We start from the raw sequence: 25,952 nt of genomic DNA, 5'->3' as shown, positions 1-25,952 counted from the left end.
TTTCCACATTAATTTTTATTTTGCCTTTAGTAGGGTCTGGGCAGCCCACAAGTACCAGAATTTGTCTCTGTACTGGAGACAAATTCAATGTGTGTCTAACTACACTTGGCCAAATAAAGCTATTCTAATTCTAATTCTATTCTATTCTATTCTATTATTTCTATTCCTCATTCCTCTATTCCATTCCATTCCAGATTTTCTATTCTGTTCTGTTCTGTTGTGTTCTGAATTCTGTTCTGTTCTGCATTCTATTCTATTCTATTCTATTCTACTCTACTCTACCTTACTCTACTCTACTCTTTCTATTCTTCATTCCTCTATTCCATTCCATTCCATATTGTCTATTCTATTCTGTTCTGTTGTGTTCTGTGTTCTGTTCTGTTCCGCATTCTATTCTATTCTACTCTTTCTATTCTTCATTCCTCTATTCCATTCCATTCCATATTGTCTATTCTATTCTGTTCTGTTGTGTTCTGTGTTCTGTTCTGTTCCGCATTCTATTCTATTCTATTCTATTCTATACTTGTAACATTGATTAAGCAGATGAACCATCTACATTCTCTTTAAGACATTTGCTTCGCTGTTGTGGAGTTTTTATAAAATTGCACAAAAGAAAGATTCTTGGTTTGGTTTTTAAGTCCGGTGGTACACTTCCTTGGGTCCCTGATACATCATTTCATTTATTTTCCTTCCATGAATCAAAGCACATACATAATTCATGTTTCAAAAACTGTAATCTTCCTTTTCTAAGGTGATGGATGTCCCTGTGTTTTGTGAGCAAAGTTCTGTGAAGTTTGGGAGCAATGTTCGTCATTTTGGGCTACTTTAGATGAGGTCCCGCATTCATCCTACATTTCCACTTGGCCTTGAGAGAAACCAGCAATGCAAATTCTATTTGGTATGCAGTGCATATGAGGTGGGGTGGATCAGAGGCTCTAAGACAGGTTCCTATTAGCCCATTCTGCCCTCCTTAGAGCGGGTTCAATCTCTGTCACCAGAAAATAAATCGGTAAATCAAACACAGAGCCAAGCAAAAATCTTTGCAACTGCCCTGCAGCCTTTCCAGTGATCATTGTTGAAAAAACACTCATGGTTGCCCGGCCATTATGGATAAGTAGGGTGGGAAACATTTGGGAGCTAGGAGGTTCAATCATTTTGCTGATTATTTTTAAGAGCCAAGCAGGTGTCCTAGAAATTGGACTGATCCCAAATAAATAGATCCATGCAATCCATATAAGTTTGGATTAGAATTAGAATGTAGACAGGTGGTCCTTGACTTATAACCACAATGGAGCCCAAAATATCTGTCGTTAGGTGAGACACTTGTTAAATGAATTTTGGTCCTTGACTTATAACCACAATGGAGCCCAAAGTGTTTGTTGTTACGTGAGACACTTGTTAAATGAATTTCGCCCCATTTTATGACCTTTCTTGAGTCTCACTTGTTAGGTGAAACACCGCAGTCAATATGATAGTAACCCAGTTGTTAAGTGAATCTGGCTTCCCCATTGACTTTGCTTGTCAGAAGGTCGGCAAAGGGGATCACGTGACCTTGGGAGACAGCAACAGCCATAAATATGAACGAGTGGCCAAGCATCTGAATTTTGATCACACGATTATGGGCAGTGGTGCGATTCATTTACCTTTGCTACCAGTTCTCAAATGTGAGTGCGCTCGCTCGCATGCTCACAACGCTCGTATATGTCATTTTCTGTGCATGTGCAGAAGGTCGTGCATTATGTTGGGTCAGGTGGGCGGAGCCACAGCAGCCGTCGCTACCTGTTCGCCCGAACCAGTAGAATACCAACACTGATTATGGAGATGGTTGGAATCACTGGTGGGTTCCGGATCCCGTTGCAACCAGTACACTGCAACAGGGCCTGGCGTCCACAACATGTGCAGCACGTGCATGCGTACTTACCGCCTGCGACACTCCAGCTGCTCAGCGGAGTGTCGCGCAGTCACTGTACGCTTGGTGCATATGCGTGAAGGACCCGATCGGCTCAAATACAGGTAAGGGTGGGCTCTCTGGAGCACCATACAGGAACGGTACCTGGTGGTCCCAGCAGGGACCGGAATGCCCATACTGGGGCATACTAGTTGTATCCCACCACTGATTGGAATGTAACTGTGAAAAACAGTCATAAGCCATTTTTCTCAGTGCCATTGTAACTTTGAATGATCACTAAAAAAAACTGTTGTAAGTCTACCTGTATATGATTTTGAAGAGTCATAACTGAATCTTTTTGAACTGACTTTGTCGAATCCAACCTGCACCTCAAACATCCTTTTGCATCCTTTCTTGAGAGTCCCCCAAAACACAGCTAAATGTAACTCAGAACTTTCTAGCAGTAATTAAATTAAACCTTTGGGGGTGGGGAGTCAGAATCAGGTCACGAACCCAAATCAAAAACTGTCTTGAAGAAGAGCTTTGGTTTTCAGTCTGGGAAATGGGCCTCTTGTCAGTCAACAGGAGTGCTGATTTACCACCAGATTATGAGGCACTTAGGAGCTGAGGCAGAGGTGGTCTTCAGCCACTTCTGACAGGTTCTGGAGAACCGGTAGTGGAAATTTGGAGTAGTTCGGAGAACTGGCAAATAGGCTGGCCACGCCCCTGCTGCCTCCTAGCCGATCTTCTTTTGTTGCCCTGAACAGGATAAAGGAACTGGAAAGCAGATTAGTGGGGTGGGGAGGGAATGGGGATTTTGCAGTATCCTTCTCCTGCCATGCCCAGAATGTCACACCCACAAAGCCAACACCACGCCCACAAAGCCACTCCCACAGAACCGGTAGTAAAAAAAAATTGAATCCCACCACTGAGCTGAGGACTTGGCAGCACAAGGAAACAATAGCCAACAATTCAATAGCCAGTCATCAATTTCCCAATCAAGCAAATAAAAAGCCACACATCACCAGCATCACATAAGTACTACACATAGAATAGCCCAAAGCACACATTCTGGTAGAGAGAAGTTCCCTGAGGATGGGCTCCAGCAGGAGTCCAAAAGCTTGGGAGACTAAACCTCTGGTCCCAGTGACTGACCTTGATTGGAATTCAGATTATTCCTTGCAAGGGGAAAAAAAGGCATGTTCATTAGTGTATAAGATGGCCGACCCATAAGAGGCAGCTAAAAGTTATTTTCTGCATTGTATCAGCCATTGCACTGAACGGAAGTAAGCAATTCCATATAAAGATCTATCGCATCCCCTCCTCTTTCTCCTGCAAAGTGATAAGTGATGTTTGTTAGTGTAGAAAGTGGCAAAAATCTATATCACGCCAGTTTGCTATTAATAGTGCATTAAGGATATAAACTTCTCACTACTCCTCTTTTTAGCTTAGTTACCTGTACTGGCATGTCCTTCACCCGATGAAAGATTGCCTGTTAACTGGTTAACTAGATTTATTTGTTTGAGAATTTATGTGCCTGTCTGCTAACGCATGGGCACACTGTATGCACGGTTGCAGCAATTCCAAACTGCAATACTGCTTGGCAATACACACAAAGAAAGAATGAAAGGAGAGAGAAACTAAGAGGGGGAAATACCATTTATCTTCCTAGCTAACCTTGACTTCAAAAAGAACTGAACTAGATGCATACTTGGATGGAAGGCTGCCAAGAAATGTGAAAGCTAGATTGGAAAGTTGACCAAAAAAAACCCAGGAAGAAGTGGAAAATTGTTGCCAAGAAATTATAATGAAATAGACAGATGTATGAAGTCTCCAGAAGTTGAACCCAACATGGAGTAGGCTTTCCCTTTCTCTTCTTCGCGTCTATCAGCCTAAATCATCATCATCATCATAAAAAGATAGCTTTGCCCTTTGCTATTATTCTATTTTGAATAGCTGCTAACAAAACACAATCTGGATAGTTGAATCTTGATCAATAAAATGATTAAGTTAAATGTGGATAAATATAACATATTTATGGTACAGTACAGATGAAATGGTAGATATCTGCTGTGAATGAACAGATAAATAACCGAGCTTGCATTTATTGTTAATTTTTTGCAATAAATAACATCCCTGAAAATAACATATGTTGTAGATTTTAATAACAATGCTCTTGTTCTGCAGTCCAATACACACATAGGCACACACATAATTAAATATCTACAAATAAAATATCTACATGTAAAAAGAAAACTGTGTGGCAAATCCAATAAATAATAGATATATAAATTGATCTAAATGGTTAATAATTAAACTGCAGCTCTTGGGTGGGGTGATAATTCTCTTTGAAAATAGTTGGATGTATGTTTGAATAGACATAGAAAGATTTAATCTGTAACTACTGTAGCTGTCACTGTGACATGCTATAGTGAAAGGACTTTTTCATGGGAATGTGTTATTGAACTGAGCTTTCTTTGGGGTTTCCTATACATATTTTCACCACCTCAATTCTGAAAGAAACTTGGGCAAAGGAACCTTTAATTTAATTTAGAAACTAAATTTAATTTAGAAACTAGCACCTTGTGTGCAGAATATCCTAGATTTGGTCCTCACATCTTCTCCCTAATATACATTATGAAGTAGAAAACCTGGGAGGGCTACCACCAAAACATGGTTGGCAACTATAATCCATAGAGATATAGCTAGATAAATTTGGGATGTGATGGACACTTTTGTTAAAAACTTTTACAGATTAACATAGTTGGAAGGGACCTTGTAGGTCATCAAGTCCAACCCCCACCCAAGCAGACCCTACATCAGGGGTGGGATCTTACCAGTTTAACAGCCAGTTCGCTGAATGCGCTTTTTGCTTCGCAACTTATGTTCCATGGGTTGATTGCTCTCATTGTCAGAAAATTTCTCATTATTTCTAGGTTGAATCTCTCCTTGATCAGTTTCTAGCCATTATTCCTTGTCTGGCCTTCGGGGTGCTTTGGAAAATAGCTTGACCCCACCCTCTCTGTGGCAGCCTCTCAAATATTCAAATACTGCTAGTCCCCTGGTCCTTCTCTTCACTATACTAGCCATGCCCAACCGTTCTTCATAGGTTTTAGCCTCCAGTCCCCTAATCATCTTGGTTGCTCTTCTCTTCACTCTTTCTAGAGTCTCAACATCTTTTCATAGCATGGTGATCAAAACTAGATGCAGAATTCTGGGTGTGGCCTTATTAAGGCTTTACAGAGTGGTATTAGTTCCTCACTTGATCTTCATTGTATCCCTCTGTTAATGCAATTTAGGATTGCATTGGCTTTTTTGGCTGCCGCTGCACACAGCTGGCTCATATTTAGCTGGTTGCCCACTAAGACTCCAAGATCCCTCTCACAGTCACTGCTATTAAGCCTGGTTTCACCCAGTCTATATGTGTACTTTTGGTTTTTCTTGCCTAAGTGTAAGACTTTACTTTTCTCTGTGTTGAATTTTATTGTGTTAGATAGGGCCCAGTGTTCAAAGTCTATCAAGATCTATCTGGTCCTTGAGCCTATTTTCTATTCATACTATGTGTTGTACTCTATGGAACTAATCCAGATGTGCAAGCAAAATTCACCCAACTAAACTAAGCACCAGGGAAATTACTTTCCTAGAGACGAAGGAGGGGGGGGGAACCCATCCTTCTGTTCTAGATATTTTGCTTGAATAACAAGCATCGTTAGCTAGCCAGGAAACACAGCAACCTAGCCTGCAAGGCTGCCTAAGCAGCAATCAGTCACCCAGCTTGACAGCTATCTGAAGTGTATGCAACTCAGCATTAAGTGCCCTTGAACTCAATGAGATTTCTTTCCAAGCCATCCTAGTTAATATTGGTTAGCGGCTGAGTTGCCCAGCCAAAGCCTCTCCTTTTTCTCATGTAGAAGACATTGTTACAGCTCTATTACATTTTTTTTTATTTTTTTTTTAAAGTGAATTTATTTCAGGTTAGTGACCTTGGTAATAAAGCTGTTTGGCAATCACAACATCCGATCCAGCGTATGCGTGTACATTTTCAAATTTCATCATTTCAGATGTCTCCTTGGAAGAAGTCCAAGGCTTCCGGGGCCAACCGTATCATGATGCGCTTCCATGTTTCATTTGCTATGCATTAATGCGCCTTTGTGATGATTCTCGATGTAATCAAGTACTGTCCTTGATCATTTAGCTTGTCATAGGAAGCCGAGGAGGTGGGGAAGCAGCAACAACAGGTAATTTTCTCGCCCAGAAGCAACTGATGGAAGGGGAACCATTGTTCTGAACTGGGTATACAGTATAGAAAGCCCCACTTAAAATAAGGTTCAGTATTTGAAATTATCAAATGAATCAATGCTTCCCAATCAAGGGAATACAGCTAATTAGTTAAAATATGCATCCAAATGCTAGTCCAGTAACTGAGGCTTCCCCATATAAGCATCTTATGGAAGTATTGATTTCTATGCACAATAGAAAAATAGAAATCTATAGAAAAAAAATCTGCTAATTAGAGAGATGCATTACGTTGGTCTTATAGAGTGGTTTATACTTTGATAATAATCCACCAGGTCAGTCAACATCACTGCTGGACACAAAGAGAGCTGGCAGCCCTTGATAAATGTCAAAGATTACAACATGCCAAAATGCCATAGTGGTACAGAAAACACTCCAGAAAGAGCATACTGAGAATACAAAAAAAAAAAAAAAAAAAAAAAGAAAGAAAGAAAGAAAAGAAAAGAAAAAAGGTAGGAATGTCCTAATTAAAAGAAAATAAAAAGAAAAATAAAGCTATAGTTTCTCCCCAGGTTTGATCAATGTCCAACTGCCCCATACATGGGTGGGATTGAGCCTGTTAGCACCGGTTCAGATGAACCAGATGCGAATTTTGCATCTGCTTCGCTGAACTGGTTGTTGCAAAGACCAGCTTTCCCCATCCTGCCAGGGGTGGGTTCCTGCCAGTTCTAACCTCTTCTATAGAAGAGGTTCCACAAATCTACAGTGCCGTTTAGAACCGGTTCCAGCCCCCTTCCTCGGTCCGTCCGCACATCAGCAAGACGAAGAGCGAGAGGCGGAATTCTGGGAGTTGAAGTCCACAAGTCTTAAAGCTGTCACGTTTGAACACCCCTGGGTTTTTTTTTTCTGAAGGGTTAGGGCTACAAGGGTCTTGTAACTTGACAGCTTTAAGACTTGCACATTTCAATGCCAGAGTTCCTGAGCCAACATGACTGGAGGAGGAATTCTGGGAGTTGAAGTCCACAAGTCTTAAAGCTGTCAAGTTTGAACACCCCAGGGTTTTTTTTTTCTAAAGCGTTAGGGGTGCAAGGATCTTGTAACTTGACAGCTTTAAGACTTGGGTGCTTCAAATGCCAGAGTTTCTGAGCCAACATTTTGGTTGCTAAGCAAGAGCTTCATCACATTTTACAAGTTGGCCACGCCCACCCAGTCACATGGCTGCCAAGCCACTCCCACTCGGTCACATGGCCAGAAAGCCACTCCCACAAAGCAGGCCACACCTACAGAGGAAGTTCTAAAAAAATTGAAACCCACCACTGTACCCTGCCCATCCCTCCCAGGAGTTTCCACACAGCCCATTCATCATTCCAGGTAAGTACAGGATGCGCACAGAGGCTCTGGGAGGGGGGAAAACCAGCCTACCAGAAGTTATGGAAGTCTGGAAATGGGCCAGTTTCTGGGCTCTGGAGGGCATCTGGAGCTCAGGGGAGGCCGTTTTCACCCTCTTGGAGGCTCGGGGAAAGCCTCTGGACCCTGGGGAGAGTGAAAACTCCCCCCCCCCCCCGCCATGAGTAGGCCACACGCATCCCATAGCCATGCCCACTCAGCAACCGGGGAGCTAAAACTTTTCAAACCCCCCCCCCCGCCCACATCTTCTTGGTGTGCAGAAACCCTGAACGCAGATATGCCATAATAAAAGTTAAAGATTGGTGCAATTAATTGTGTGAAGCCCACTGTTGCCGCAGTGTGGATGCATTTGTTTCAGACTAACCTGTGGCCTTTTTTCTTCTCTCTCTCTCTCTTCTGTTCTCAACTCCAAGTCACCTCAGAACTTAAGTCCCTCATTTAGAACCCGAGCCAAACCCGAAGGGAAGCTTATTATTCATAATGATTTAAACGGTGCCAGCTTAGTTCCTTGTTCAAAACTTTTTTGATGTCTTTCCCCTCTTGTTTAAATTGCTCACACTGGTCTCCAGGGACGTCACCCTACAGCCGTGATTCATTAGCCGCGTAAACTTTGCAAAATCTCTTTCCTTTGCAAATAGATTCTCAATTGGTGGAGGATTCATGAGGTTAATTCAGAAAAAAAATAAGTGGCGGGGGGGGGGGCTTCAAAACATCATCATCTTGGGGGAAAGGATGAAAATTGAAGGCATGTACATCTGAGGCAATGGATCACCCTATTATAACTGCTAATTTACATTTGAAAGATCTAATGGATCAGTCTTTAGGCACAGCACTGATTATAATTCCTCCCTGCCAATTAAATCAACCCGGTATGAAATCCTCCATGCACTTACCTGGCAGCAAATCCCATTCCATTCCATTTGATTTACTTCTGAATAGAGGTGCATAACGTTCAACCTTACTTTAGAAACGCTGGCAGAGACCAGCAGAATTTTTTTTAAAAAAATAAAATAACATCTCTCCAAGACAGTCTTCCCCGTCTCACAGAGAGGCAAGCCCAGAAAGTTTGAATTTCTCAATCTTAGAGACTCCCATACAATCCCCCATATTCTATCCGAAAGGCTTCCCCATTACAATTGCTTTAGCCACGATCATGGTTAGTCACAGGAAACACAGACGACAGGAAGCACATGGATATGAAGCACATGAGATGGTTGGGAAAGAAAAGATGGGCCTTTAATTTTTTCATGTGGTTTGGTTTTACAATGGTTTGGTTTGGAGCCCCTTTGGGAAACCTGCAAGGTGATTACATGGGCTGTGATGTTTTAAATTGTCGTGGGAATGAGGAGTCCCGATTAACTTGTAAGGATGAGTTAACACTCGTGATGTTCTTTAGTTTACATAAAGAGATTCGCTGTAGCAAAAAAAAAGCAGTTTTGCCCTAGGAGAATCAAGGCAGGAGTGAGAACTGAACCACTGGAACTAAACAAAAATCAGTAATGGGAGTCAGCTGGGCTTCGTAAGAAAAGCCTTTGTAAACCTGATTTTGTTCCATTTAAAGAGAAATAAAATGCAGCCAAATTAAATATGGTGCCTCAGAATAGAAGGCGGCCAATGTTTAGAAATATGGACACTGAATGCTTGCTCATTCAGGTCTTTTTTTTTGTTTTGTTTAAAGAACAGAATCTTTGCCTATTGCAGACTACATTTCAAAAATCCAAATTTCCCTGATAGGATTTCAGATTGTATGTTGGTGGCCTATATAATCAACTCTGATTTCAGTAGGCCTAGTGGTTCACCTTCTCATATTTTGTAAAGATATCGCAGAGGAAAAGGATATGTCATGACCACTGGATGGTTTACACTGTTTAATTAGGACATATCTGGTACTATAAACATGGGGACGTTGAAGACAGAAAGATTTCTTGCCTCCTAGCATGATTTATTTATTTATTTCATTCAGTAAATCTGGAGATCTCTCATTAAATTTGCCTTGCATTCTCCTTATATTACCTATCTTCGGGATTGTATCAAAGATTATCATGGAAGCCTTCTTTGTAAATGAGGTTTTTTTTTGGAGGAGCTTCTACAAGGATAACGATGCATCTACAAGAATTGTTTATTGGATGGTGACTCGATCATTGTCACCTTCGTATAATAAATCCACAAATGTTACAATTCTAGGACCAAAAAAAAATTATATATTCTTCTGGTTTCTGGACCATACAAAGGCTGTTGTCTTTCCTCTCTTTCTCCCCTTGGTTTTCCTTTATTTTCCTATTTCCATCTTGTCATATAAAAAGAAAGTAAAATTACTTACATGTGTCTGGTTTATGGCAGTTGTGGCCCTGTCGGAAGTACTGTGGGTTTTCGATGACAGGAATCCGGGTCATACCGATCACCACCGTGTCTGGGCCAGTGTCCAGCGATGAAGGTGTGGTGATGCCGTGGTTGATGTGATGAAGTGGGCTAGCAGAATCCTCTTCTCCACTGATTACAGCCACAGGACCTAAAATCAAAGAGATACATCGTCATTATCATCACCACCACCGCCATCATCGTCATCATCATGATCCAAGCATTTTTCCTGCAGGTGTAGGGTCCACTTTTCAGATCAACAACAACCATCTTCTTGTGTGGTTCAGCATCTGGGGTTTAACTGGGGATTTTACATGTCTGCCTTTATTTTTCCTTGGCAACTTTGCCAAACAAAGAGATACATAAGAATACAGAAAATGGTTTTCTGTCTAGTCCAGGATCGTCAGCACTGATGGAGACTGTCTCTCCAAGGTCTCTGATAAAACCTGTCATTTTTGTATGCAAGGCATAATTCTGCCCTTGCAGTCATGAAAAATGATACCGGTAAAAAAAGCACTCTCATTCCATAGTTAACTATTTGTATAACTATATTAACGTTTTGGGATCAGATCGGAATGGAATGTTTGGTATGTTTATTTAATTTGTACTATAGATGTGACATTCCTTATGGACTCTGCATTCAGTTAATGAATTTCCCCAACTTGATATACAATTCCAAGTTTCTTGCAAGAAGCACTTTCTATGGATTTCTCACCCTTTGATCCACGTAATAGTTATTACCTGCAAAGCAAATTTCTTATTATTATGACTAGACTATGAGGCCCCTACTACAGCAGTGATAGTATGTATAGGTCAGTGCTGTAGGTGTGGCCTGCTTTGTGGGAGTGGCTTGCCGGCCATGTGACTGGGCGGGAGTGGCTTGGCAGTCATGTGACTGGGTGGGCATGGCCAACTTGTGAAATGTGGTGAATCTCACTTAACAATGCTCTTGCTTGGCAATGAAAATGTTGGCTCAGAAACTCTGGCATTTGAAGCACGCAAGTCTTAAAGCTGTCAAGTTACAAGACCCTCGCACCCCTAACCCTTTAGAAAAAAAAACCAAGTTTGTTGAAACTTGACAGCTTTAAGGCTTTAAGGTTTAGATAGGACTCTTAGAGGCAGGTGGGGTGATTGGTGAGCCAGCCAATCAGTGAATGGTGGGCGGGGCAAGCGTGGTGCGGATGGGCTTGGGTAGGGAGCTGGAACCGGTTCTAAACGGCACGGTAGATTTGTGGAACCTCTTCTATAGAAGAGGTTAGAACTGGCAGGAACCCACACCTGGTATAGGTGCATGCATTTATTGATGTTTATTTTTTAATGTATAATATGGCTGTTAGCTGTCTAGAGCCTACAGGAATTGGCAGCATACAAACAACTTAAAAAAAACAGTGCAGTGGTAAAATTATTATTTTTTACTACCGGTTCTGTGGGCGTGGCTTGGTGGGCATAGCTTGGTGGGCTTGGTAGGGGAAGGATACTGCAAAATCTCCATTCCCACCCCACTCTGGGGCCAGCCAGAGGTAGCATTTGCTGGTTCTCTGAACCACTCAAAATTTCTGCTACCAGTTCTCCAGAACCTGCTGGATTTCACCCCTGAAACAATGTCTCATTTCTGCCCCCAGATTAATTGCATAGATGAACCAACAGACTGGATTTCTCCAGTTCTTCGATTCCACTTATGGAACTTCCTAGATTCCTTCCCATCCACCATTGCTACTTAGCCTAAATCAACCTTCACCCAGTTTTTACCCATCTTTTGGGTAAGCTTTTGGGAGTTACAGCTCCCTTCACTAGATGCATGTAAATTCATACTTTAATATAATTTGTTAGTCTAGAAAGATGCTGCTAGAGTTCTTTGATTTCTGGTCAGCATAGGGCTCTCCTCCTATTGCATTCCTTGCCATTGTATCTTTAAATGCAGAACAGTTGCCCCTCCAAATACCTAAGCCTGCCTCAAATATGGTGGCTTTCCTGATATTTCCTTAGGAGTTCAAAATACATAAAGAATAGCAATAGAAAGGAACACTTAGACTTATAAACTGCTTCATGGTGCTTTTACAGCCCTCTCTAAACTGCTTATTTTTACCCACCTCAAAAGGATGGAAGACTGAGTCAATTACCTCCAATAGACCGATCAGATCCCACGGATTAGGCCTCCTCCGAATTCCATCCGCCGGCCAATGCCGACTGGCGACTACCCGGAGGAGAGCCTTCTTTGTGGCTGCTCCGACCCTCTGGAACGAGCTCCCCTTGGAGATTCGAACCCTCACCACCCTCCAGGCCTTCCGCAAAGCCCTTAAAACCTGGCTGTTCCGACAGGCCTGGGGCTAAAGAGCTTTTGCCCCCCTCCTCGAATGGTATGGTTGTTGTGTGCTTTTAAATTGTGTATTGTTATGTTCATCTTTTTTATCCCCTGTCTGTACCCCCTTCCCTGACTTGAATTGTGAGCCGCCCTGAGTCCCCTTCGGGGAAAAGGGCGGCATATAAATGCAATAAATCCAATCCAATCCAATCCAACCTTGAGCTGGTGAGATTTGAACTGCTAAACTGCAGCTAGCAGTCAGCTGAAGTAGCCTGCAATACTGCACTCTAACCACTGCCCCCCGTGGCTCTTACAGTATTACAAAATAACAGAAATGGACAGGACCTTGGAGATCCTCTAGTCCAGATCCAGTTCAAACAGGAGACCCTATACCCTTCTGGACAAATGGCTCTTCTTGAAAACTTCCAGTGATGGAGCACACACAGTTTCTGAAGGCTAGGCATTCCACTGGTTAATTGCTCTCACTGTCAGAAGGTTTCTCCTTAATTCCAGGTTGCTTCTCTCCTTGGTTAGTTTCCATCTATTGTTTCTTACCTTCTGGTGCTTTGGAAAATAGGTCCCAGATCCACATATGGATCCCAGATCCACATAGGCAATGCAGTGAAAAGGATGGGGTTGCTATTTCTGAAATGAAATCTGGTCTTTGGCTTCTTTTCCCTGAAAATGGGCTGAATCATGGTGGAAGTGGGATGTAAGAGTGAAAGGATAAATTCTCAGCAGGCACCCTTTTCCTTGCATAACCCCCTGTGCCCAAATCCCCCTGTTGTAAGACAGGGACTGCAGCCAAGGAATTAGAAGACGCTTGCTCCTGGGGAGGAAAGCTGTGGCAAATCTAGACAGCATACTAAAAAAGCAGAGAGATCACCCTGCCAACAAAATTGTGTGTAGTCAAGGCTATGGTTTTCCCAGTCGCAATGTATGGCTGTGGAAGTTGGACGATAAGAAAGGCTGAGCACCAAAGAATTGAGGCCTTTGAACTTTGGTGCTGGAGAAGACTCCTGCAAGTCCCTTGGACTGCAAGGCGATACAATCTCAAATCCTAGAGGAGATCAACCCTTTAGAAGGCCAGATCCTGAAGATGAAACTCCAATACTTTGGCCACCTAATGAGAAGGAAGGACTTATTGGAGAAGAACCTAATGCTGGGAAAGATTAAGGGCAAAAGAAGAAGGGGACAACAGAGAATGAAGTGGCTAGATGGAGTCACTGAAGCAGTCGGCATGAGCTTAAATGGACTCCAGAGGATGGTAGCGGACAGGAAGGCCTGGAGGAATGTTGTTGATGGGGTTGTGATGGGTCGGACACAACTTCACAACTAACAACAACAACAACAACAACAACAACAACAAAGACAGACAGACAGACACATACACCAAAAATCCATGTCTATTCCTGCCCTCATGACACTTAGGATTTAATTTGCACTTGGAATTCAAGATATACACTTAATTCCAAGGTTTCTGCTGTCTGTTTGCAAGAAGCCAAATGTGCAAGGAAGCCCTGATCCCCAGTAGGAGGAGGAGAAGGAGAAAAGGGACAGAGATCAACACCCTCCTTGGCATTTTAATCAAAAGAGCTGCAATTTGTTAAACCAGAGGAGAGAGAAAAATGATGCCTAGAGTGATTTTTCTTCTGCTGTCTTGAGGCTCTCGTTGAGATGAGGAAAAGTCAATGCATTTCATTTTCTGTGCCTTTCATCTGGATGTATAGGGTGGGTGGGCAACAGAGATTTCTTTTCTTATGTCACCTGATCTATTCCAAATTGCACAATTTCAGCAACAAAAGGGAAGCTCCCAAGTCTATTGTTGAAAAAAAAAACCTTGGGCATGGGATGGCAATAGCAATAGCACTTAGACTTATATACCACTTCACAGTGCTTTATGACCCTCTCTAATCAGTTTACAGAGTTATTTGTAATTTGTAATTTTAATAGATTTGTAGGACTCTAGGCAGCTTACATAAAAGCAATTTAAAATTTTTTAAAAAGATTAAAACACTGAACAATTTAAAAACAGAAAACACAACATGCACTCAGTTATAATGGGGCTGAAGTTCAGTCAAGATCAACAGCCCCAGGCCTGCCGGAACAGCCAGGTCTTAACGGACTTACAGAAGGCCAGGAGAGTGGGGAGGGTCCGGATCTCAGGGGGTAACTCGTTCCAAAGGGCCGGGGCAGCAACAGAGAAGGCTCTCTCTTGCTACCAATAATCTGGTACCTCATTTTACCAACCTCAGAAGGATGGAAGGTTGAGTCAACCTCGAGCCTAGAGAAATTCAAACTGCCAAATTTCAGGCAGCTGGCAGTCAGCAGAAGTAGCTTGCAGTACTACATTCTAACCACTGCACCACCATGGCTCTCAATAACTCTGCCATTGCTGGTCCCAAGCCCGGATGAGAAAGTAAGATGGAAGGAAAGTGTCAACCTTTGCAACAAGTCAGCCAAGATTTCAATATTGCATCATTATGCATCAAACCCAAAACAACAACTTGAGATGCACTGCAGATTGGGCAAAGTGGCAGGTGAAATGCAAACCTGCACACCCCACAATACAGTGGGAATAATGCAAAGAACAAGAGGGCTGGGATGAGGGTGTGATATGGAAGGGAAGACTTTGCATGGGTTTTTTCCCCCCAGGACTTTTAAAACACCGTTGGTTCCACCCAAATGGAACCTAATAAAGTTAGGATGTAATCAGTCTGATTTCTGGCAGCCATCATAGATATTGCATTTGGAAGAAAGGCATTACTCACTCCTCATTTTCCCCCCAACCCCAGCCTTTATTGTAAACTGAATTTGACAAATTTGCATTTCTTTCTCTTTTTTGTCCTTTTGACTAAAGTTGCCATTGTCAACGTGAGTGATAGATGATACTGCACAGGAAGTGGCTACCATGGTATGGATGCTGAGCCAATAATCTTTATGAGACTTACAAGATTTCTGTTTTCTCAGCAAGCAGAAAGGGAAGCACACTGTTTGAAAACCAAACAAGATTTCATTAAACACTAGCAAGGTGATGGTCATTTGGAGCAAGGGGGCTACAAGTAAATAGAAGATTATTGATCTTCTTCTAAAATAGATAAAGGTCCTCTGTGTTTTATAATATTTGTCTTAACATAAGGCAACCATAATGGTACTCCCAAAATTTTCTACTACTTAGATTTCCATTACAGAGGGGAAATGTTCTGCAGCTTCTCACCTTCTTTCTGGGGATCAGAAGGACGGAGGATAGCAGAATACTGGTACATGCTAATTTGTAGGCATTGACATAAATCCAAAAATATTTAGGTTTTTTTTTCCTACAACATACTAGACTAGGCTAAAATGGGTTTCAGTAGTTCTGTATTTTAATACATAGTAGAGAGCTCGAACATCTGAATATCCAAGTGTTTTGCAGGAAGGACCCCGTAGTAAAAAAGAGAGGAAGACACATTCTCCCTTAAATGCAGACACACATGCACATGTGCACATGCAGAGAGAGAGAGAGAGAGAGAGAGGGAGAGAGAGAGAGAGATAGATAGAAGAGGAGGAGGAGGAGGAGGAGGAGGAAGATAAGGAGGAGGAGGAAGATAAGGAGGAGGAGAAAGAGGAGGAGAGGGAAAAAGAACAAACAACAACAACAACAACAACAACAGGAGACCACAGTGAAACAAACCCAAAGCAATATAATACAAATAGACTGTTGGATGGGTGCAAAATTTAAGTAGAGTGGAGTGAATAAATAGAATATCATGGAAAAGGGCATTACTTAAGAAAGCATTCACATTGACCTAGCTACCTCGAAAATGAGAACTATATATAATAAAACCAAGTTAATGTTAGGTCTCCGAAACCCATTTTTTCTTTGAAAGATCTTTTCTTGTATGAAGCAGTGTTAAGTGAGATGGTCCCAGTTCAGAGATAGTATCTCTGAGAGCTAGATCCTGAAGATGAACAACAGGGAGATCTGTTGTCTTAATGCCTTGCTTGAAAACTTCCCAGGGTCACTAGTCTAGCAAATTGTTCCCCAATAGACCCCCAAATCATAATTCTTCAAGATTTTCCTATGTGAGCTGCAGAAGCGCCTGGATGTACAAAGAGCTGGTGGAAAATAGAAAGAATTTTCTAGTGAGTGCTATATGGCAAGCTGACAAGCTGGTTTACAAGGAAAACCACAGTTGGATCCAGACCATTAAAATCTCTCCAGAGCAAAGAGAGATTGTTGAGATAACCCAAGTTTACATTGGATGTTCAAAAGAGGTCTGGTTAAAGTTTTGAAAAATTCTTGGGTCAAAAACAATATCTGGGACTATACAGTATTTGATGGTTAAATATTAAGATTTTTAAAGTTCAGAGATAGAATACAAAGTTGGCTTATTTGACCAAGGGTTTTAAAAACTAGCGATAGCTGGTTTCCCTTATTGGACTTTTGTTGATAAAGAACAAATGTTAAAACTTTGGGATTTTGTTTTTTAGTTCAGAGATGAGTTATGAGGTAAAGAGAGTGTGTGCTGTATGATGGGATGGTTAAAAAATATAAAAAAGCTTTTACTTGCTGAGGTGATGGGGGACGTTCCCCGCTTTCCTCTCTTACATTGTTCCCTTTGTGTTTTTCCTTTTGCATTCTTATTTTTTTTTTTGCAGCTTGTGTTAGTTTTTATTTCTTCCATTTGTAATTCTTAATAAAAATTACTTGAAAAAAGCTGCTGGAAAATAGAAATGAACAGAGATCAATGGCAGTTTTGTTGGCTTATTTTTTTTATTGCTTGAGAGTCTACAGGCAGTAAAGCAGATTTCTTCCTAAGTGGGAAATATCAATGTCAGTTTCTGACAGGTTCCAGCTATGAATTCAGGTGATTCATACCAATGGAAACCACTGGGGAACAGATGTCTCTGAAAGCTTCAGTTTTACTCTCCTTTCACATGTAGAAAAGATATTTCAAAAATATAAAATATTTTAATATAAAAATGAAATGCACACACATATCTACCCCCTCAGCATTCTGACATTCTTCCTGCTTCAGTCTCTATTATGTATCACTCCTTAACTGATCATGGTTCTTGTTGTTTGTTTGTTATTAGTTGCAAAGTCATGTCCGACCCATTATGACCTCATGGACAATGTTCCTCCAGGCCTTCCTGTCCTCTACCATCCTCTGGAGTCCATTTAAGCTCACACCGACTGCTTCGGTGACTCCCTCTAGCACCTCATTCTCTGAACATCCCCGTCTTCTCTTGCCCTCCATCTTTCCCAGCATGAGGCTCTTCTCCAGTGAGTCCTTCCTTCTCATTAGGTGGCAAAAGTCTTTGAGTTTCCTCTTCAGGATCTGGCCTTCTAAAGAGCAGTCAGGATTGATCTCCTCTAGGATTGACCGGTTTGATTGCCTTAGCAATAGCAATAGCAGTTAGACTTATATGCCGCTTCATAGGGCTTTCAGCCCTCTCTAAGCGGTTTACAGAGTCAGCATATTGCCCCCACAGTCTGGGTCCTCATTTCACCCACCTCGGAAGGATGGAAGGCTGAGTCAACCTTGAGCCGGTGAGATTAGAACCGCTGAACTGCAGATAACAGTCAGCTGAAGTGGGACTTCCTGGGAGGAGCCTACTGGTGGAGGCAGCAAAAAATCAGCTGCCTCCGAATTCCTGGCTACGTACCTGTTTAGAGGATCTTCCATCTGACGTCTTATCAGGTTTTCTTATCCTTCAGGCAAGAAGGAAAGAAGAAACTGTTTTGCTGGCAAATGCTCTTCGATTTTTGCAGCTTTTGTGCTTGCAGGAAAGGGGGGCTAGCCCAAGGCAGAACGGCTATCCGTGCTGGGAACTTCAAACTGCCTTGTGCAGGACAAAGTAGGTCTCTCCCACTCTGCTCTAAGCTTTGTTTGATTTATTCTTATCACGAGCTGGATCCGTTTACTGTGGACAATAATTGCTTATCAACATTTTAGCTTCTTTTCTTTTTCTCCTCCGAAAAATTATTTACTCAGAGGCTTCTAAAATGGCGCCGAGCAGGCTGGCTTCTCCGGTAATAACGAACACTTTTTGCTAACTCTCACAAAAATTCAAAACAAAAGAGATTGCTTATCATTTGTTTTGGTTTCACAATAGAAGAATTTTACTCCTTCATTAACCTTGCTTATTTGGAAGTTAAATGGTGATGAATCTGCTGAATGGTCTTGTTACAATGTTTACTCACTGAAAGTTTTGCCAAGCCTTAAACTTCAAAATAAAAGCCTCTTTACTTAAAGCTGCCAATTCAGGCAATAGAGTTTTATTAACTACAGGCAGATAAATTTTGAAATGGCTTCAAAACCAAATATTAACTTGAAGTCGTCACCCTCTACTTCCAGGGGCACATCCTCAGTGCCTGGCACAAAGCTGCAGCCTCCGCTTCCTACACCCCCTGCTGGGGATGTGTTAACGAAAGAATTTTTCCTGAGTAATCTAAGCGAGGCTCTCAATGCACAGACAATTAAAATGGAAGATAAGTTTAGAGATAATAGAGAGGTGGTAAAGCAGGAGAGAAAAGAGGAAATGAAAGAAATGAAAGAAGAAATTAAAAGTGAAATAAATGGACTTAAACAGGAGCTGTATGAGAAATTTGATGCTAAGATTGATAAAATTAGAGACGACATGCTGAGTCTTGTAACTTTATTAACAGAACATATTTCTGGAGTGGAAGATACTCTAGAGGTTCTTAATGATGCCAATGCTAACTTGACATTGAAAACAGAGGTGGTGGAACAAAAAGTGGAAAAAGCTGAAAAAGAAATTATTATGATACAGTACCGACAAATGGAGTTCGCATTAAGAGTAAGGGGGCTGCGTGAGGAGAAACAGGAGAACCTGAAACAGATCCTATCGGAAGCTTTTGACCGCCTGATGGGAAGACCAGGGACCAATCAAGACTGGCGAATTGACAAAGCTTACCGCGTTAACTCCTGGCTGGCAAAGCAGAAGCAGCTTCCTCGAGACATCGTTATATATTTTACTACAAGAGAGTTTAGAAATATGGTACTGCAAGCATCTTATAATACTAAGCTTCAAATTGGCGGTCAAAACCTGGCTGTTTTGAAAGAGATACCACCTCAAATGTTAAGAGCCAGGAGGGATTACACTTTTTTGGTCGAAGAACTCAGAAATCGTCAGATACAGTATAGATGGGATGCACCATTTGGCATCATATTTACATTTGATAAGCAAAGATACCGCCTCAACTCTGTATGGAAAGCCCGAGATTTTTATTATAATATATTGAAGGCCGGACACCCTGCACCATCTGGACCTAGAGAAAGACCACAAGAAGGACAGGATAGACAGCAAACTACACAACCACCAGACAAGATGGAGCATTTCTCTTCTCTAGAAGTGCAAGGTGCTATGGAACCAAGACCTAGCCGCATGACTACTAGACGTATGGAGAAACAAGCTAAAAAGCAACAGCATCAACAATCATCGGCCATCGATCAAGGATCTATAACAACAAATCTGGAAGCAATGGGAGGAGCTAGACCTAAGGTTAAACAGGCCGTGCAGGAAGCTCTAAAAATGCTTCAACCAACCAAAGATGACAACTAAGATTTTAACATGGAATGTCAACGGACTGAACTCTCCACAGAAGAGGAAGAAAATATTTCATTATCTCAAACAGTTTAAGAACGATGTAATTTGTTTGCAAGAAACTCATATCAAATCAACTGATCAAAAATATTTGATCAACTCAAAACTTGGTCAACATTTTGTAGCTTCTGCTATGGAAAAGAAGAATGGTATAGTTGTATACTTAAGAAAAGACATGAAAGCTGAATTAATAGAAGCAGATCCCTTTGGAAGATATATTGCTTTAGACTTAATCTTAGAAGGGAAAAAGACATTACTTTTGGGAATTTATGCTCCCAATCAACAGCAAGATAGATTCTATAGAAATCTTCATGCTAAATTAGTACAATGGGACTATAGTTCCTGTATACTATTGGGTGACTGGAATGGAGTGATAGACACTAAGAAAGATAAGAAGATTTCCCGCCTAAATACCAAGATGCGAGCAAAGTTACCCAAATCTTTCTTTGACATTATGGATGATTTTGAATTGAGAGATATTTGGCGAGAAAGAAATGCAGAGGAATGTGACTTCACTTTCTTCTCGGACAGGCATCAATCCCTCTCAAGGATTGATTTTATTCTAACCACTAATGATTTGCTTTCTAGGGTCAAGAAAACAAAGATTGCAGCTAGGATCCTTTCGGACCATAACCCAGTTTGGATGGAGTTGGGAAGGGTAGTGCAGGCAAGAAGGTCTTGGAGATTGAATGAAAACTTATTTAGATATGAAAAGTATATTAATGATTGTAAAAAATTATTATCTGAATATTTTGTTTTGAATATGAATAAGGGTACATCTATGGAATTTGTATGGGACGCAAGCAAAGCGTATATGAGAGGAGTTTTGATGAATATAAATAAAACACATAGAAATAAGCAAGGGTTAAAACGAACAGAACTGGAAGAGGAAATTAAGAGAAAAGAGCTGGAGTTAACAATGAACCCAGACGATACAAAGGTTAAGGAAGCTATTAACATATTAAAATCTCAATTTGACATGTTGATCTCTGACCAGGTGGCTACTAATCTATTATATGCAAAACACAATACTTTTTGTAATGCAAACAAACCTGGCAGATGGTTAGCTTATCAGATTAGGAAAAAAGGAAAACTCGAAATATATCTAAACTGATTTATAGAGGGAAGGAGGTGTTTCAACAGGAAGAGATTCAAAAGGCTTTCTGGGAATTTTTTACAGAACTGTATAAAGGGGATAAAATTAATGGTTTAGACATAGACAAATATTTAGACAAAGAGAAAATACCTTCAGTTAGAGAAGAACACAGGCAAAAATTGAATCAACCAATAACCTCGGGGGAAATCCTGCAGGTAATTAAGCAATTAAAGTCAGGGAAAGCACCAGGTACAGATGGCTTGACAGCGGTTTACTATAAAAACTTACAGTTAGAAATGGTAGAACCTCTTAGAGAATTATTTAATATGATTCAAACGGAAGGTAAAGTCCCTCCATCTTGGAAGACAGCGTTTATATCTTTGATACCCAAAGAAGATCAAGATACTACTCAACCCAAAAATTATAGACCTATTTCATTACTGAATGTAGATTATAAAATTTTTACTAAAATATTAGCAAACAGGTTAATGTTGGTCATTCAACAATTGATACATACGGACCAAACAGGTTTTATACAAGGGAGACAGATGAAAAGTAATGTTAGATTAATTATTAATGCATTAGAATATTTGGGAAAGAACAACCAGATCCCTGCTGCGTTTATATTTTTGGATGCTGAGAAGGCCTTTGATCGAGTTAACTGGCAATTTCTGTTGATGATACTCCAAAAAATGCAGATAGGAGATAATTTTTTACAGTCAATTAAAGCAATATACCAACAGCAAACAGCACAAATCATAGTCAATGGAAGTCTAACAGACTCTTTTCAAATTGGAAAAGGTACAAGACAGGGCTGTCCTTTGTCCCCATTATTGTTTATTATAACTTTGGAAGTATTGTTGAATAAAATACGGGGCTTGGATGGTTTAAAAGGGATCAAGATTAGGCAGCAAGAATATAGAGTCCGCGCTTTTGCAGATGATTTGGTTATAATATTGGAACAACCGCAGGAATCCAGTATGGTTTTAATGAATATGATTAATCAATATGGTCAAGTGTCGGGCTTTAAAATAAACTTAGGAAAAACCAAAATATTAGCTATAAATATGAATATTAAACAAAAGGAAGAATTAGGAGTGATGCTAGGATGTGAGGTAGTTAAAAAAGTCAAATATCTTGGAGTTAACATTTTAACTTCAAATGGGAAATTATATAAGCATAATTATGAACCACTTTGGCATAGCATACAGACAGAGATGAAAAAATGGGAGAAATTGCACCTATCTTTGCTGGGTAGGATAGCGGCAGTGAAAATGAACATTCTACCAAAATTTTTATTTCTCTTCCAAATGTTACCTATACTAAAAAAAGATGCGAACCTTTTAGAATGGCAGAAGGGTATTAACAAATTTGTGTGGGCAGGAAAGAAGCCGAGGGTAAAGATGAAAATAATGCAAGATGCACGTGAGAGAGGAGGATTGAAACTACCTAATTTAAAACTATATTATGATGCAGTGGCATTATCTGTAATTAGTGATTGGATTCACTTAACCAATGATAGAATATTGAACATAGAGGGACACGATCTGCTATTTGGTTGGCATGCTTACCTGTTATTCAACAAAAAATTGGATAAGAACTTTAAAAGTCATATTTTAAGAAATGCTTTATTGCGGGTCTGGAAGAAATACCAATATAAATTAAATGACAAGATACCCATGTGGGCAATTCCTAGACACGCAATTGAAAATATGAATACAGCACAAAAACAGGACAGAATTACTTATAGACAGCTTCTTACCTCGGAAAGGGGGGTATTACAATTAAAATCTTTAGAGGTATTAAAAGAGGACAAGGTAGTTCAAACATGGTTCCAGTATGGGCAATTACAGGCTAGGTGGAAAATAGATCAAAAAATTGGTTTTATTCAAGTTGAGGATAATCTGTTTAAACAAATAAGAGATCAAAGCTTAATGCATATAAAGAGGATATATAATGTATTAATACAGATGGATTCAGAAACAGAATTAGTTAAAGATTGTATGATAAAATGGGCTCAAAATATTGAGGAACCAATAATGTTGGATACATGGGAAAGAATCTGGGTAAGAAATGTGAAATTTACACAAGCTCAAAATCTGAGAGAAAATTTTTACAAGATGTTCTATAGATGGCATTTAGATCCTAAAAAGTTGGCTTCTATGTATCCGAATGTACAGCCTAAATGTTGGAGGTGTGGTTCTCTCGATGCTACATATTATCATATATGGTGGACTTGCCAAAAGGTTAAGGCATTTTGGATAAAAATATGGTGGGTCATGCAAAATGTTTTTAAAAGAAGGATAAAGTTTAGTCCTCAGTTATTTTTACTAGGTATATGTACTGACTTTACAGTGGTAGAGACCAATTTGACTTTGCACCTGATAACTGCAGCAAGACTGTTGGTGGCGCAATATTGGAAGAAGGAAGACTTGCCTACAATCCAAGAATGGACATTGAAAGTAACAAACTTAGCGGAAATGGCTAAAATATCGGCATATCTCAAAGATCATTCAAATGAGAGATATAAACGAGACTGGAAAAAATGGATTGACTATATACAAAATAAATACGGGACTAAGAAATTCCAGTTAGCCTATGCTTAAGATCAGAAATGATTTAAACTGTTAAAAGTTAGTTCAGTAAGAAGAAGCTAAGGTCAATCTAGAATGTCATTAATTTCTTTATTTCTTTTTTCTCAATAGATTTTAGACTGTGTTAGTTAAAAATCCATACCGGGTACGGGTTCTGGGAAGTCGGGGGGGGGGAAGGAGGAGGGGGGGGTGGGGGGGTGGAGGGAGGGAGGGGTACACACAACAAAAAAAAATTGTACTTCAATGTTTTAATGATTGACAAATGACATATTTGTGTTTTTTTTTTTTCAAAGAAAAAATAAAAAAGTTCTGTTCATAAAAAAAAAACAGTCAGCTGAAGTGTCCTGCAGTACTGCACCCTAACCACTGTGCCACCTCGGCTGCAGTCCAAGGGACTCGAAGGAGTCTTCTCCAACACCAGAGTTCAAAGGCCTCCATTCTTTGGTGCTTAGCCTGGTCTCATGGTCCAACTTTCACAGCCATACATTGCAACTGGGAAAATCATTGCCTTGACTATACGCATACTCATACACACACACACACATGCACACACACACATTTTGCAGGCCATTAAATGTCCATAATCTGATTTTTTTTAAAAAACTTGCTATGCAGTTTCCGCATCCCCCAGAAGTGCCATCACTAACATTTGGCAGCAGATCATCGAAGAGAGTCATAATTTAACTGTTGGATCAGAGCCAGAAACAGTTCAGAAAAGTCTGTGTAAGCTATCAAGCCAGTTTAACAAATCTACAAAACGTTTTTAATTATTTGTATGCCTTCTATAAAACATTAAAATGCAGAATCCTGGCTCTGTCCCACACTGCATGATATCATTGCGTTACCATATTGCAGACTGCAATTCTCAACCCTTGGAAAATGAAAGAAGGCAAATATGACTTCCTGATTGCCGAAAGATTGCTGCAAACCCCTGGGTTAAAGCTGCAAGGTTGGAATCGGTGAAATTAAGGTTGAACTTCCGCCTTGAATATTTTGCTGTCTGGGACACTGAAGGTCAGATAGTCTCTTTTTTTTTTAATTGAAAATTTTTTAAAAACAAACTTTTACAAAAATTTACTTCCCTCCCACAAACCTCCCCCCAACCTCCCTCCCCCCTGGCTTCCCAGAACCAATACAGGTATAAATCTTTAACAAGAACATTCTAAAATAAACTTTAAAAAAATAATAACATATTTCATTTGAGCTTTAACTCCTTCTTGCTAGGCTTGCTCTAAACAACTTATATCATTCCTAGGTGTTGTTTTTTTTAGTCATAAGCTATCTGAAATTTCTTAGTCCCATATTTGGGACTACCTGGGTACTTGAGAGACCGCCTGCTGCCAATTACCTCCCAAAGACCCGTTAGATCTCACAAGGTCGGCCTCCTCCGGGTTCCGTCCACCAGCCAATGCCATCTGGCTACTACCCGGGGGAGGGCCTTCTCTGTAGCAGCTCCGGCCCTTTGGAATGAACTCCCCGCGGAGATCCGGACCCTCACCTTTCTCCAGGCCTCCCGGAAAGCCGTCAAAACCTGGCTGTGCCGGCAGGCCTGGGGTTAATGAGTTCCCCTCCCCTCTCGACTGGTATGGCTGTGTGATTTTCGTGTATTTTAATTATGTGTACTGTTGTTTATGTTCCCTTTCCCCCCTGACTTGTTCGCCGCCCTGAGTCCCTCCTGGAGAAGGGCGGCATACAAATAAACCAAATACAATACAATACAATATTTATTTTGAGTATAGTCAATCCATCTTCTTCACTCCAGTTTATATCTCTCGTTTGAATGGTCCTTGAGATATGCAGATATTTTAGCCATCTCAGCTAGGTTTGTTACTTTCAGTGTCCATTCTTGAATAGTAGGCAAGTCTTCCTTCTTCCAGTATTGCACCACCAACAGTCTAGCTGTGGTTATTAAGGTCAGATAGTCTCTTGTGATCCAATCCAGAGGTGGTATTCAGCCAGTTCGCTCTGGTTTGGGCGAGCTGGTAGCAGTGGCTGTGGGAGGCTCCTCCTACCTTCCCCAACATAATGTGTGAGCACTGCGCATGCACAGAAGGCAGTGTGCATGTGCAGACACAGTGCGTGCTCACATTTGCAAACTGGTAGGAAAGGTAAGTGAATCTCACTGCTGGTGCAACCTATATCTCTGGGGGCTTTTTGTGAAGCTCACGTCTGCGTTGTCTTGACTTCCCAGTGAAAAGTTATGACTTAAATATAAAAATAAGACTTCAGTGTAATCCCACAGCATTCATAGTAAGAAATTCACATTAGCTCAGTTTTTGTTTTTGTTTTGAAAAAGGAAGTTTCTTATATCGTCTTCATGCAATTAACTCGCTCGGGTGTGTGTTAGCTGGTTTCAAAGCAAATGTTTTCAATTAAATAATAACCACCACCTTGGCTCCACCAACTGCCCTTGTTTAAAATCCCCAACCTTTTACAGAATCCAACACTCACTCACTC

At 40.7% G+C, this 25,952-nt stretch overlaps 1 protein-coding gene across 1 annotated transcript in view; it reads right to left on the bottom strand.

Moving 5' to 3' along the window:
- The window catches only part of NTRK3 (neurotrophic receptor tyrosine kinase 3), a 477,242-nt gene that overhangs the window by 186,175 nt on the left and 265,115 nt on the right, over window positions 1-25,952 (bottom strand). The window contains exon 12 of the mRNA XM_032233717.1: window positions 9,852-10,040. Coding sequence (XP_032089608.1) covers window positions 9,852-10,040 — 189 coding nt within the window. The remainder of the gene's footprint in view (window positions 1-9,851; window positions 10,041-25,952) is intronic.

Source organism: Thamnophis elegans, chromosome 16, assembly GCF_009769535.1.
Source record: "Thamnophis elegans isolate rThaEle1 chromosome 16, rThaEle1.pri, whole genome shotgun sequence".
In the NCBI taxonomy this organism is placed as follows: Eukaryota; Metazoa; Chordata; class Lepidosauria; order Squamata; family Colubridae; genus Thamnophis; species Thamnophis elegans.
Note: the sequence above shows the minus strand (reverse complement) of the source record. Positions and strands in the feature narration are given on the sequence as shown.